The 14609-nt window shown below is 30.7% G+C and overlaps 2 protein-coding genes and 1 long non-coding RNA gene across 5 annotated transcripts; 2 read left to right on the top strand and 1 right to left on the bottom strand.

Annotated features, from left to right (window-relative positions):
- Positions 1-18: 18 nt before the first annotated feature.
- On the top strand, positions 19-3355 carry LOC108467765 (pentatricopeptide repeat-containing protein At1g03100, mitochondrial). Its single transcript, XM_017768522.2, has 2 exons — positions 19-451; positions 787-3355. The coding sequence occupies exon 2, from the start codon at positions 840-842 to the stop codon at positions 3174-3176; it is 2337 nt and encodes a 778-aa protein (XP_017624011.1). The 5' UTR covers positions 19-451; positions 787-839; the 3' UTR covers positions 3177-3355.
- A 2015-nt stretch (positions 3356-5370) lies between these two features.
- LOC108468884 (protein LIFEGUARD 2-like) lies at positions 5371-7182 on the bottom strand. Of its 3 annotated transcripts, none has more exons than XM_017769753.2 (5): positions 6820-7182; positions 6600-6713; positions 5888-6045; positions 5571-5792; positions 5371-5492 (listed from the first exon to the last, which is right to left on the bottom strand). In XM_017769753.2, exons 1-4 carry the CDS (start codon positions 7067-7069, stop codon positions 5586-5588), a joined length of 729 nt encoding a protein of 242 aa, XP_017625242.1. In that variant the 5' UTR covers positions 7070-7182; the 3' UTR covers positions 5371-5492; positions 5571-5585. The 3 variants fall into 3 exon arrangements, with proteins under 3 accessions (XP_017625242.1, XP_017625241.1, XP_017625240.1); XM_017769752.2 differs by having other exon boundaries at positions 5371-5466; XM_017769751.2 differs by having other exon boundaries at positions 5371-5792.
- Positions 7183-11787: 4605 nt separating this feature from the next.
- On the top strand, positions 11788-12841 carry LOC108468841 (uncharacterized). The gene is made up of 2 exons (XR_001869001.2): positions 11788-12222; positions 12487-12841. It is a non-coding gene; the product is annotated as an uncharacterized LOC108468841 (long non-coding RNA).
- The last annotated feature ends 1768 nt before the right edge of the window (positions 12842-14609 follow it).

Below are 14609 nucleotides of genomic sequence, written 5' to 3'. Positions count from 1 at the left end.
TTTCTCTTGTTTAGGAAACTTGAAGTGGACTCTTCTTTTTTGGAGCCCAAACCTAAAAAAAAAAAGGCCCCCCTATTCCTTTATTTTCTTTTTCTGTGCGGCTTCCTTTAAAGAACATCGTGCAGAGTCGACTTCACCAGTATCGTGCGAATTTCTATGACCCTTGCTTAGTTATGGTTTCCAACTTTACTTTGTTACTGTATATTTTCAGCTTTACCCTTTAATGAAGAATGGTGTTTTTTCATTTTTTCTATTAAGCAAAAAGTATAATCAGTTTGGCCATGTCTTTGATTTATTTGATAAAATGCCTCACCGAGAATCAGACTGCAAGTGAAGAACAGCATGCGGGAAACTCTCCATCATTTATTTCCAGTTTCTAGCTCACCTGCATTGTTTCTCTGTGCCAATTTTGATGACCCTTAATAATGACTGTTAGCTTGACTTTTACACTGTAAGTTTTTAGCATTTCGTAGCAAAAGTGTCATCAGTTGGTTTATGTCTTTGATTTATTTGATAAAATGTCTCAGAGAGAAGTAGACTGCTGCTCTCTATCTTCTTCTTGCATGAATTTTAAACCTGTTATTTTCTATAAATCGATTAAATATGATTAACCCTTTTCTTCGTATAGAAATGCTGATTGAGTCCTTGCCATGTTGCACCTTTTTTTGTATGGTTCTTAAACGTAGAAGTTAGGTTTATATTCATTTGAACTCTCTTTAAGTCAGTTCAAGTTTTTTTTTTTTTTTCAGCCTACTAGGGTTCTCAGAAAATCTACTAACATTTCAGGTTCTGATCCTTGTTAACATTTTATTTCTGGGAAATTGCTTGCCAAGAGGAAAATGAGACGTTCAACCGCGTCAGTCTCCCCTTCCTTTTTATCTGCCTTACTTTCTTGTAAGCATTTTAGTGTTGCTAGGATTTGCAGATGCCCGCCTCCTGTTTATGGGAGTCATAGGTGGGTTTGTGGGATTTCCGACTCGTTGTCAAACAATACATTAAACGCATCTTCAAGTTCTCCTTATAGGTTGATGCTATTTTCAACAATGGCTGGTACAATCTTGGTCCAGGCTCGAGACCCAGCCAAACTAAATATGGAAATACTTAATGCAATTGATGAACGAAGATATATAGATACATGGAAGCTGTATGAACAGCACATGCAGATGGAAGGGTTTCCTCGAAAATCTGTTGTGAACAGACTTCTGACAGGTTTTGCGGAAAGCCTTGATGTTAAATGGCTTGAGAAGGCTTATGCGATGGTTGAACAAGCCTTTGAGGAAAGTAAACAGAATTTGTTGGAGAAGGAGCCTCTGATATATCTTTCTCTTGGTCTTGCCAAATGCGGTTTGCCGGTTCCTGCATCGACCATTCTGAGAAAATTGGTAGAAACTGAAAATTTTCCTCCTGTAACAGCCTGGTCGGCCATCTTGGCCCACATGTCACAAACAGCTCCTGGTGCTTACCTAGCTGCTGAATTGATTCTTGAGATAGGTTATTTGTTCCAGGATGGGAGGGTGGACCCCCGTAAGAAGAGTAATGCACCATTGATTGCTATGAAGCCTAATACTACCGCTTTCAACATTGCTTTGGCTGGGTGCCTTTTATTCTGCACAGCAAGAAAAGCAGAGCAGCTCCTTGACATAATGCCTCGAATTTGTGTAAAAGCTGATGCAAACTTACTGATTGTAATGGCACACATATATGAAAGAAATGGGCGAAGGGAAGAGCTGAAGAAACTTCAGAGGCACATAGACGAAGCTTGTAACTTGACTGATATTCAGTTCCGACAGTTTTATAATTGCTTGCTTACATGCCATTTAAAATTTGGTGATCTTGATTCTGCCTCTAATATGGTCTTGGAAATGCTACGGAAAGCAAAGGATGCGCGAAATTCTCTTGCTGTTGCTACGCTTGTGCTTGAAGCTGCTAGAAATGATAACAGAGCCTTTATTGCACGTATTTCTGGGCCAAATCTGAGCCAAAATGAACCAGAGGGATCACATAAGGACAGATTAATAGAGCACCAGATTATATCTTATGAGGAGTTCTCTAGAGATAGAAATTTTGTTAAACTTGGAAATGAGGCTAAGGAAGTACTTCTTAGTTTGCTAGCTAAGTTGCAGACACAAGTTGAATTGATTACTACTGAACATGGCATTCTACAACCAACAGAAAAAATTTACGTGAAATTGGTTAAGGCTTTCCTTGAAGCAGGGAAGCTCAAGGATTTGGCTCGGTTTCTTATCAAGGCTGAAAAAGAAGATTCCCCAGTTTCCAATGATGATTGGGCATTGGTTCACGTTATCAAGTCATGCATTTCACTTGGGTGGTTAGATCAAGCGCATGACCTCTTGGATGAGATGCGTTTTGCTGGAGTTAGAACTGGTTCTTCGGTATATGCCTCCCTGTTAAAAGCATATTGTAAAGCAAACCGCCTACGAGAAGTGACTTCACTTTTACGAGATGCTCAGAAGGCTGGGATCCAACTAGATTCTAGTTGTTATGACACATTGATACAATCCCGAGTGCTTCAACAGGATACTCAAGGAGCTCTTGATCTATTCAAGGAGATGAAGGAGGCTAAGATACCCAGAGGTGGTAATCCCGAATTCGAGCAGTTGGTCGAGGGATGTGCAGGCAATGCTGAAGCAGGATTAATGGCGAAGCTCTTGCGAGAAATCAGGGAAGGCCAGAAACTGGATAGTGGAGTACATGACTGGAATAATGTAATACATTTTTTCTGTAAGAAAAGGTTAATGGCAGATGCCGAAAAAGCTTTGGCAAAAATGAGGAGCCTGGGGCATACTCCGAATGCTCAAACCTTCCATTCTATGGTCACTGGATACGCTGCTATTGGAGGAAAATACATCGAGGTAACCGAGCTCTGGGGTGAAATGAAATCACTTGCTTCTTCCGCTCCAATTAAGTTTGATCAGGAACTTCTGGATTCTTTGTTATATACCTTCGTGAGGGGCGGATTTTTCGTTCGAGCTAACGAAGTTGTCAATATGATGGAAAAAGGAAACATGTTCATTGACAAATACAAGTATCGAACCCTCTACTTGAAGTACCATAAAACACTTTATAAGGGCAAGACTCCTAAATTCCAGACAGAATCCCAGCTAAAGAAGAGGGAAGCTGCTTTGAGTTTCAAGAAGTGGATTGGTTTATGTTAGAAGGAGATTCATTTGGGTGCTACATGTAATTTAGAGCTACAACTGCATTGATGGCAATTCGTATATCCTTACATTTTTTCATGTTAAGGTATTCTACATTTGTATAATATGTAAATTTTTTGTGTTTTAGGTATTTTACATTTGTGTCTTGAGTTAAATAATATTAAAATTCTCTGCAATTCTATCAGTGAGCCAAAACTTCATTGATAAAAACAATATTTAAAAAAAATTATTGTAAGAGTATTTAGTTCTTTTGTTTTAATTTAACTAAATAAAATATTATTTCCAATTCTAGCTACATTTATATTTATTTCTTAAAGTACATTTTTGAATATGTATAAACTTTCTTTGTCGAAAAGACATACCTGACACTAGTGAGCATTGAAAATCCTAATTCTTTGTATCGATGCGATGAAATAGGAATTCGACTAAGTGTATCAAATTCATGGATGATTTTTTAATAAATAAGTGGATACTTATGGTTGTCGACTTTAGGCATGCTTTTAAGTTGATCTAAATCTTTTCAGCATAATGATTTATTTGGCCTTTTAATTTTATAAAAAAGTCATTTTAATTATTCATTTAATTTTTTTGTCTCTTTTAATTTTTAAATTTGTATTATTTGTTAAATTACATCAAAATGAATGAAAAAGGTAACAAATTACTAATATGGTATCCACATGGTAATCTAAGTTAGAGAATTAAATCGAGATAATTTATAAATGTTGAAAGTTAATTTCTTTAGAATCATGATCAAATTGATAAAATGCGTTTTTATTAAAAGTTAAATATATGACAAGCTTAATAGCACATAATAGAAAAGGAAAAAAAGAAGAAACGAGCTCAATAAATTTAGTGACCAATTTAAAATTTTTATAATTGTAGTACTATAAAATTTTATTGACTATGAGTAACCGCAGTTTACCAAGTATCATTTCATTTTTCTAGAAGAAAGTAACCTACATAACAATTAGCTTCATCTGAGTTCATAATCCAAAAAATATACAACATATGAATAAATTTCTACTAATTTATAGCTAATAATTAAATGCTAAATATCATCAGATTTGTTGCTTTGCTGCATAACTGATTAGTAATATTTTTTTATAAGTCAAAAGTTTTGTATTTTCCCTCTAATTGAACTTAAAAAAAGGCTTCAAGTTACTTAAAATATGCAAGTCAAATCATTCTTTTTTAGTTTGTAATATACTGAAATTATGGAAGCGTCCAAAGCAGCAAATGCACATGACTTCATCGTAGGCCTAGCAGACAGTTACGAAACCTGCTGTGGAGACAATGGTGTGCTGAACAGGCTATGCTGCTTAAATAATATACTGAAATATAAATATGTGTGATGCTAAAATTAAATTGAAAACACTTAAATTTAACATATGAGATAATGTTTTGTGCTCATTTAATTTAACATATGATTCTCGAAAAACACTTAAATTTTATTGAAAATTAAACATAAACTTATATTAAATACATCTTCATTTTTAATCCTTTTACTTAAATTTAATAATATTTATCCTTATTATAACCACTAAACTCTTAGTTTGTTATTTGAACTTTTTCTCATAAAGAAATAAAAGAATAATCTGAAAGAATTGTATAATCTAGTTATTATATATTATCACAATAGTAAATGTATTCAAAATATTTTTAAAAAAATAATACACTTTGATATAATAGTAAAAACAAATACCCTTTCTATATCGATACCAATTAAATTAAAACTTAAATAATAATTATTATACAATATTTTTATTATTTATTTGTATCATTGAAAGCAGGTTACCAGTGAAAAAAAACCCAAATAATTAGCCATTACTTGTTCGTAGTTAATTATTATATTTAAGTATTAAATAAAATATACGAATTAATTGAAGATGAATGTAATTAAATTATTTTAAAATTATATTATCAGAAAAGTAAATCTATTTTTATATAAATTCAACCATCGCTTACAATAGCAATTAAAATTATCGGTTCAACAAAAAAAAATTGTCCAATTTTATATAAAAGTTCAGTAAACATTTTTAGTAAAATAAATAGATTTATTATATATCATAAATCAAATTTTGTTTAGTAACGCTCCAAGCAAAATTAACCTTTTAATGCAGAGCCAAATAGAATGAATCGTGAGCAATAAAAGGGTAGAATTGGCTGTTAACATGCATAGGCAAAAACAGAATCTTGGAATTTTTTGTGTTATTATCAACAATTCCCATATCTTGACATCAGAATCTTCCATTCAACCCCTTTCTAAACCATCATTCACATTTACCACCTACAAAAGAGGGGAGAAAAAGAAGACTAAACACGAAACATTACATTTAGGGTGACATTCACCTGAAAAAGAGAAAAAAAATAGTCTGTATATAGCCTACTTACAGTGATGTCCATTTTTCAACTATCTGCAGCTCTGAAAACAGTAAGCAATGCGAGGAAGAGATTAATGATGTCCAAATACAAAGATACAGCAGCCCATATGTACTCATCATAAGAATATCGCTTGATCAAGTTGTCGGTGTCATATATGATATAGCCGCAGAAGATGATGGAGGCCAAACACCCGTATATCATCACCGAGATTCTACCCAGAGGGAACAGTATCTGAAACCCAAATTAACACATTTAACAATGATATGGTATAAAGATATATAGTGTAAAACCATATATGAACAAACAAGGCGAAGATTGGAGTATACCTGGATCAGAGCGAAAACCATAAGAACAAGGACAGCACCGAACAGGAAAGGGCCGAGGAAGTTGAAATCATGACCTCTCTTTGCAGCCCAGAAGGTGTAAAGGGTTAGAGCCACCACCACGACGGTCGTCAAAATCACCGACTCCAAAATAACCTTCCCTGCTCAGCAAGCAAACCATTTAGAGAGATACATGGATCTTAAGTCATAAAGTTCTCTCCAAGTCTAAGCTAATCCATCTCATCTTTCCAACTCCAGAATAAATAGTGATGACTGCAATTTATTTTCTAAAATTAAATTGAAGGAAATTAAGAAAGAACCCATCAGAACCCAAGTTATGTCTTCTTAAGTTTTTCTATACATCTAAGCTCCAAGTCCCTGTACTTCTCCTAGATTTAGAATTCAGTTTTTCTACTTTTACTTCCAAATATTTAAACCCTCCCCTTCTAATTCAACACCATTAAATTCTTCTGGAGAAACAGATCAATTCATCCATACACCTTAATTAAAAAAACTAAATATTTAATCTAGTACTTATTATAATTAATTTAAAGTTCATTCTCCTAATTTTTTTTTTTGAATCAACATTCTCCTGATTCTCATAAAAGGCATAATAAATCATAATCTTCTTATGTAAATTTATAATTTTTTTATGAATTAACGTAGTTCAACTTCTTCAATTATATCAAATAAAAATCAAGAATCCATATCTTACCACTGGTAAAAGCGCACGTCAATCCAACAGCAAAAGCTAAAGAAACTGTGAAAACTCCAAGCAAAAGATAGTTCACTGGATGCTTCTGGTAATAGTAATACAATGGACACAAAGCTGCAAGCAAACGAATGAATTCTCATTTTAGTTAAACCGAAAAACCACAAATCAAGGCCACCAAGAAAAAGAAAAAGAAGAAGAAGAAGAAGAAAAAGAAACGTACTAATGAAAGGCGTGATAATTAGGACAATATAAAGAGCCAAGCCGGCGCCAGTACTGACGAAGAAATTAGAAATCGGATGGACAGTAACCACCGTGGCAGCCACCGCGATTGTAGCAAACAACTGAACAGCAATGATGGAGTAAATTTTCCGGATAAACGCCCACCTCATCTCCGCGGGTTCTAACATCATAGGATACAAAGGCCTCGGTCCGGCCTCCGTATCATTTTTCCGGTAAGGCTGGTTCCACATGATCCGGTGAAAAGAATACAAGAACCGAGAGTCGGAATTGGCTGCTAAATTGAGAGCTTGGGTTTTAATTGGATTGTTGGGAGGGAATTTAGGGGATGTTATAAAAGCAGAGAAATGGCGGTTTTTGGTGAAGAGAAAGTTCTGGTAAGAGGAGTGGAAGTTCAACGAGATATTGACACGTGGATTGTAAGAGGACGTGGATGGCTCTAAAAGATTCTAGACTAGGGAGTAGGATTTGGATAATGACAAATGGCAATGGCCTATGATGGTTTTAACCGGAGAGGATTAAATTTCACTTAAAATTAAATTAATTTAATTCGGTTAAAAGTCGGTTAAATTTTTTTTAAAATTTTAGTTAACTGATAATTTAGTTTAAAATCAGATAATTAATCGAATTAATTGAATATAATAAATAATATTATATATTATATATTAGACTATTATTAATTCGGTTAATTCGATCAAAAAATATTATCAATTTATCTATTTTAATATGTTTAATATTGAGTTTAACAAAAAATATATAAATTTCGATTAATTTAATTAATCGATTGAATTAATCAAAATATTTCGATTCAATTAATAATTAAAATTTAAAATGTTTAATTAATTTAATTAATATTAATTTGATTCAGATTAATTAGTTAACCGTTTGAATACACTAATTTTAACTTTGTTGGTAAGGGAAAAGAAAATTCGAGGAGTGGGTTAAGAGTATATTATTATTAGTTTTAAATTTGAAAGTGGATGAAAGAGTGGAATATGTGGTCACTTGCGAGTGAATTCCATGTTTTGATTCTTTTCTTTGCTAGAGTTTTCTAGCAATGTTTGTTTTTATGCCTTTTTTTAGCGCGAAGCTAGATTTGGAACTGCCCAAGTAAAGATTCCACGTAACACTGTAATCTATACTACTAATAAAAATTTCATCATAAAATTTAAATTCACGTTTATTGTATTAATAAAATTTTTAATTTATTATTGAATAAAATTTTATTTTAATATTTTTATACATATTTTTTATCTCCAGTCGTTTTATATATTTATATAATTTATAAAATGTTTTATTAAGTTGGTGTCGCTTTTAACTGGTCACCAACTTAATTAAAAAATTACAAAATATCTTTATTTAATTAAATAAATTACATTATTTGAGGATATTTCAGGCTTTCTATTTTAACAAAACCAATAAAAATATGCATATTGTTAGATTTAAAGTCGCACCAATTAGATTAATAAAACCATAAAGATACCAGTCAATCAAAATTTTATTTTTATGTATTTTACACTTTTTATTTTAATATACACAATTTATTATCTTCATCACTTTTTTATTGAGCCCGTGTCACAAGTTAACTCAATCTTGATTTAAAATTGATGATAACACCATGATAATCAATTTTAATCTATTTTTTCATTTTAACATCGTTCATATTTAATGTATTATTAATAATTAGTTTCAAACCATACGCTTTTATTATTTATTATAATTTTTAAGAAAAAATTTTGTATTTTAAATTAGTTGTTTTCACACATATACACATGTGATAAGATTTTTATATTAAAATGTATTTGATTAAGTTGGTGTCACTTGACACAAAACTTAAGACCGATGACAATACCATGATAAACAATTTAATCTATTTTTTATTATTTTAATAGCTTACATATTTCAAATGATATTCTTAATTAGTTTCAAACTATAAGTTTCATTATTTATTATATATTATTTTTAAATAAAAATCTGTTTTAAATTTGTGATTTCCCCATGCATATGTATGTGATAGGATTTCTAGTAATGATAAATTTCTAGTTTATTTACTTTTAAAATATTAAAATCTAACACTTAATATAAAATCACCAATTGAATTAATTTCATAGGTTAATCGAGTACAAATTTATTAAAAATCAAAAATATATAGGAATTGTATTTTAACGATAAAAAATGATAAAAATTTAATTTAACCCTTTAAAATTATAAAGAAATAAGCTATTAAAATGATAAAATTATATTTTTACTATCGTAAAAATATAAAATTTAATTTTGAAAAAAATTCAGACTCAGTTATTGATAGAGGTGTTTACAATCAAAAGTTAAAAATGAAAACATAGAATTTTAGAAAACCAATATTTTCATAAACTACTCCCACCATGGGACGAGATATGTATAAAGAAATATGTATCCTATTTAGATAAACATAGTAAAGAAGCGGACATAGTAAAAGAAAATATAGATTCTATAGGAAATAGGATCAATTTTGCAAAAGAAATAATAACTTTACATTGTTTACAAACTAAAGTCGCTAAACAAGTAAAAAATAAATTAAGTTATAGTCACTTGTACAAAAATTCTAAAAATGAATGGGAATTTGGATGTAAAATAATATGTCCTAATACTTACAAAAACATAGAAAGAAAAATAGAAAATATAAATTTATTAGATGGAAACCAGGAAATAAAATATATGCTAGTAATAATAAGAAAAAGAAAAAATTGTTAGAAATAAAACTTCTAAAAATCTAAAAACAAATATGTAAATGTTTCATATATGATGAAGAAGGTCATATAGCACCAAACTGTCCTAATAAAGGAAAAAGTGCTAAAAAATAATTAAAAATCTTGAAGAACAAGATTTAGAAATCATTATAAAGAGAAAATAAATCACGAGGAAATATTATATGAGTTAATATCATAAATGATTCGATTCGAAGAAGAGGAATATATATTTATGTTAAATATAGGAAGTAGTTCTAAAAATCAATTAGAAGAAATTCTTAAGTCTGAACAACAAGATATAAAATTAGGAAATTTGATTGGAGAAGAAAAAGACTTTTCTGATGAAATGATAGAAAAATAAATAAAAATCATATTTCTAAAGAAGAAATATATAAAATATCTAAATTTAAAATATGGAGTCAAAGACACATAGAGAAAATTAGTGGCAACACAGTCGCTAAAGATACTAGAGGTGGGTTAACAGAAATCCCATTATTTACTAAAAAAAAATTTAAGAGAATTAAAAAGAAATACCCTCGAGTTAGATATATACATTTAGGTATAATTGTAGCGACGCAACAATTTTAGCTTGGTCGCTAATTGAAGTGATTACTTGAAAAATTGGAAACCGAATTTCGATTTTAAAGAAAAGGGGAGTCGCATCGATCTTTTTTCTAAGTGTGATCGGACACCTAATAAAACTTTTTTTTAACAGAAAAAATTTATTTTTGGGTAAAAAGAAGGCCGGGTTTAGGTCTACGTCAAAATTCAGAGAAAAATAGGATTCGGGAGTCAGTTACGCGCGAGGAAGGTATTAGCACCCTCGTGACACCCAAAATTGGTATCTTATTAAAACACGGGTTGTCTTGATTTTCAAACATAAGAGTTCAAGGTAACATTTAATCGTGATCCGATTGAAAGGGCGATAATTTTTTAAATTTGTGATTTTTAGAAGGAAATCCAGATTTCAACACGATCCGACATAATTCACCCAACATAGCGATGAAATCGTCAACTTAATTTTAGATCGGAATATTGCCTCATGTGTTGAAATTGATTTTTTTTTTAAAAAACGAAAATAAAATTTTGAGACAATAAAAAGCAAATTGACATGAAAAAAATAAACAAAAGATTAGAAATATATCAAAACAAATAATGAACATGACAATAATAAAACAATAACAATGTGTCGGATATAAGACATAGCAAGGATCAAACATGAAATAAAAAACTACGAATGTGCATGCATACACATACGAACATAAAATAATAGAATATAAAGTAAAAACCTGACATTAAAAGAACACAAATAATGTTCCCCATATACATGTGTATACGTATAAAGATATATATAGTAATATTATCTAAAATATATAATAATATCGAAAATATATACATGATATAAAAAGATATAGGGTTAAAAGGATTATACAGATATAGGGTTAAAAGGATTATACATACTTAATAGAGTTAAAAAAAATATATGCATAATATAAAAAGGAAAACATAGGTGTATGGTAAAATTTTAAATATATCTATATATATGTGTTAAAAAGTGACATTGAGAAACTATTGATATATTACATAAGTATACGTTTTGTATGTTAAAATACATAGGTAATGGTAATATCCAAAGCGTATAATAGTATATAAAAAATATGTACGCGATATATATATGTATTAGAAATAATGATAATACTATAATAATAACGATATGTAAATTAAAGTAATAAACCATAATATCGAAAATGTGAATATCACAATGAAAACATAATACTAAAAATAATACTAATTATGATATAGTAATAATATAAGTAAATAATGGTAGTAATAATATTAATGTAGTACATATTAAAAGGACATATATATATAAACGTAATAGGTATACGATGATAATAATAAAAATATAATCGTTATAAACAATGTTTAAAAATAAAAACTAAAAAAAGGGAAGGATGAAATTAGAAACAGATTAGAATCCTTGGGAATAATTTTAAAATGAAAACAAAATAAAAGGGGGCTATTTGAACGTGTGTGTGAAGAATTAGGATTAAAAGGGAAAATACCCCCACCCATTCAAAACGGCGCCGTCCGCATATTGGCCCTTCAGCAACACAAGGACTAAATTAAAACCATAAGCAAACTACGGGTCCAAATCAAAATGAACATAGGGCCCCACTGAAACACGCTACAAAAGGGAGAGACTCATTGCAAAATATACCCTCGAGGACCAAAACGCGCGGATCTATCCACATATGGGTCGGGTCATCGGGTTATGGCACCTGAACGGTACCGTTTTGGCCATTATAATGCTATGTTGAAACGGCACCGTTTCAATGGGGTTATAAATACTTAAGAAAATAAAAGAAAATTTCATTTTTTGACCTTCCTTAAAAAAAAAAAAACAAGAAAACCCTCTGAAAAGAGAGGAATCGGTCCTCTGAGCGCCGATCTATAGCTGGCCGGACTCCGATCATCGGACCGTCGTGCTCCGCCGTACCCACCGCCGTGTACGGTGGCCGACGCACACGAAAAAAGGCTCCTTTTTCCTTTTTAAACCCCCGAACCCGAATATGCCTTCAAAACCAACGACGAAGCCTCCTAAAATGTGATATGAACCCTAGACGATTCGGATTCCGACTCTGATTTACCCCAAACAGGTAAAAGTTTCCTTTTCTATTATCTCTATCTATATATGCAGTAGATTAGAAGCAAGATATACTGGAAATATACGAAATATACCTTTCTTTTTTGTATTCAAAAAAATGTGTAAAAAAAGAGGAACCACAAGAGTTACTGGCTTCTCTTTTCTTTATAGCCTAATGAAAAAAAATACACAGTATTATTCTTTTCTTTTGTTTCTGCGATTGTTGTTGCGTGTTGGTGTTTGTTTCTTTCCCATTTCGGTTCTTTTGCAAGTGTAGAAGGAAGTCAACGAGCGGGGGCTTCCCTTTTGGTGCAAGGGCTGTGCAGAGCCATCCTCGAGCGTTGAGCTCGCTACGGAAGCACGTGGGGAGGCAGAGGGAGGTGCGGCGCTTAGGGTTGTCTAGGGTTTCGGCTTAGCCGAAACTAGTTTGGGCCTTGGGCATATTGGGCCAATAAGGACTGGTTTGGTTTAGTGTTTTGGACCAGAGGGTCGTAGGTATAGGTATGGGATGTTTGGGTTTGGTTCAATTTGGGTATGTAATTGGGTTAATGTGTAAATGGACTTTTATTTTGGACTTTTAATAAGCTTTGGGTTTTAATACATCTTTGATTTATCTGTTTTTTTGTTTGAAATTGGTTTGAGATGGGTTTGAAATGGTTTTGAACTGCCCCGGGCATATTTGGGCTCGCACAATAATTATGATAACAATTAGAGCTTTATTTAGAAAAGGTCATGATATACTTATATTAGCAGTTATATTAGATAAAAGATTTGAAAACCGATAAAAGTACTTATTGGTGGTTTTCAGTCTAATTTACACACTAAGGTAATAGGATTTAAAGTTAAACCAAATTATTTTATATTCATTACAGATCCTCTAATAGAAGAGTGTTTATGTTTCAGAATTCAGACAAAAAACTCTGAAATTAGTGATTTAGCAGAAGATCTGGCAATAAGTTAGACTTCTATTAATGAATATACCAACACGGCAGAAATAGAAATTAAAGAAATTAATAATAAAATAATTGAGTTATTTAAACACAATAAATTTACTATAGAAATACAACTAAAATTATTACATCTAAAAGATCTCTCAATACCAAAAGATTGGATGATTGATAGAATAAGTGGTGCTAGTACTTCAAAACCTGTAAGTACTATAGAATATATGTCATCTGGAGATAGACTATATTTTAAAAATAATGCTATAATAAATACAAATGATAATTTAGTTTTATCTTCTAATTCTCAAATAGAGAAAGAAGAAGATAATATTAGTACAAATTCGACAACACCAATAGGTATGAAAACAGTTCAAATACCTATTTTTCCCACTGAACTTAGTAGAAATTCTAGAAATACTAGAATGGAAGAAATACAATCTACTACTATTATTCAACAAATGAAAATGGGCAAAAAATGATATTATTACATTTACAAATTTCCAACCTAGGAAATATTATACATATATAGAAATTACATTTCAATTTAGAGAATATAAAACATATTTTTTGCATGCCTTATTAGATACTGGAGCTACCACAAGTAGTTGTGGAGAAAATGCCATTCTTGTAGAAAAATAGAAATTAATGAAAAACCCAATTAGAGCCATAGGAATAGACGGTAAAGAAATCATAATCCAATTTAAGGCTAGAAATATACCAATTTACATAAATAATGTAAGATTTGTAATTCCTAAAATATTGTGTTTTCATGAAATGTATGGAGACATATTATTAGGAAATAATTTTATATATCATCATTTACCGTTTTCTATAGATAAAAATTTAGTAATATTGTCAATGAAAAAACTTCGTAGAAATACCTTTAATAGAAAACCATAAATTTATATGTGATAAAGGATTTAGACCAATAAGAAAGGAACAAATTAAACAACTAGAAACAAATCATTAGTTGTTTAAAATTCTAAAAATAATTTTAGTGAAGAACCATTAAAATTATGGGAAAATAGTCCAAGATATTGTGAAATAAAATTATTAGAATTAAACCCATGAACTATACTAGACAAGATATAGATGAATTTGATATACAAAAAAAGGAACTATTGGAAAAATGATTAATAGAAAAAACTAATAATCCACACTCAAGCCCAACTTTTATGGTAAGAAACCATGCAGAAATAAAAAAGGGGAAAAGGTAGGATGGTAATTAATTATAAAAGATTAAACCAAGATATTATTTTTGATGGATACTTTATTCCAAAAAAAGATGTTTTGATTAATCAAGCTAAACAAGCAAAATTTTTTAGTAAATTTGATTGTAAATCAGGATTTTGGCAAATAATGCTAACTGATGAATCTAAACCATTAACAGCCTTTAGTGCACCTAATGGTTATTATCAATGGAGAGTAATGTCATTCGGGTTATGTAATGCACCTA

The sequence above is a fragment of the Gossypium arboreum genome, chromosome 8 (genome assembly GCF_025698485.1).
Source record: "Gossypium arboreum isolate Shixiya-1 chromosome 8, ASM2569848v2, whole genome shotgun sequence".
Taxonomy (NCBI): Eukaryota; Viridiplantae; Streptophyta; class Magnoliopsida; order Malvales; family Malvaceae; genus Gossypium; species Gossypium arboreum.
Note: the sequence above shows the minus strand (reverse complement) of the source record. Positions and strands in the feature narration are given on the sequence as shown.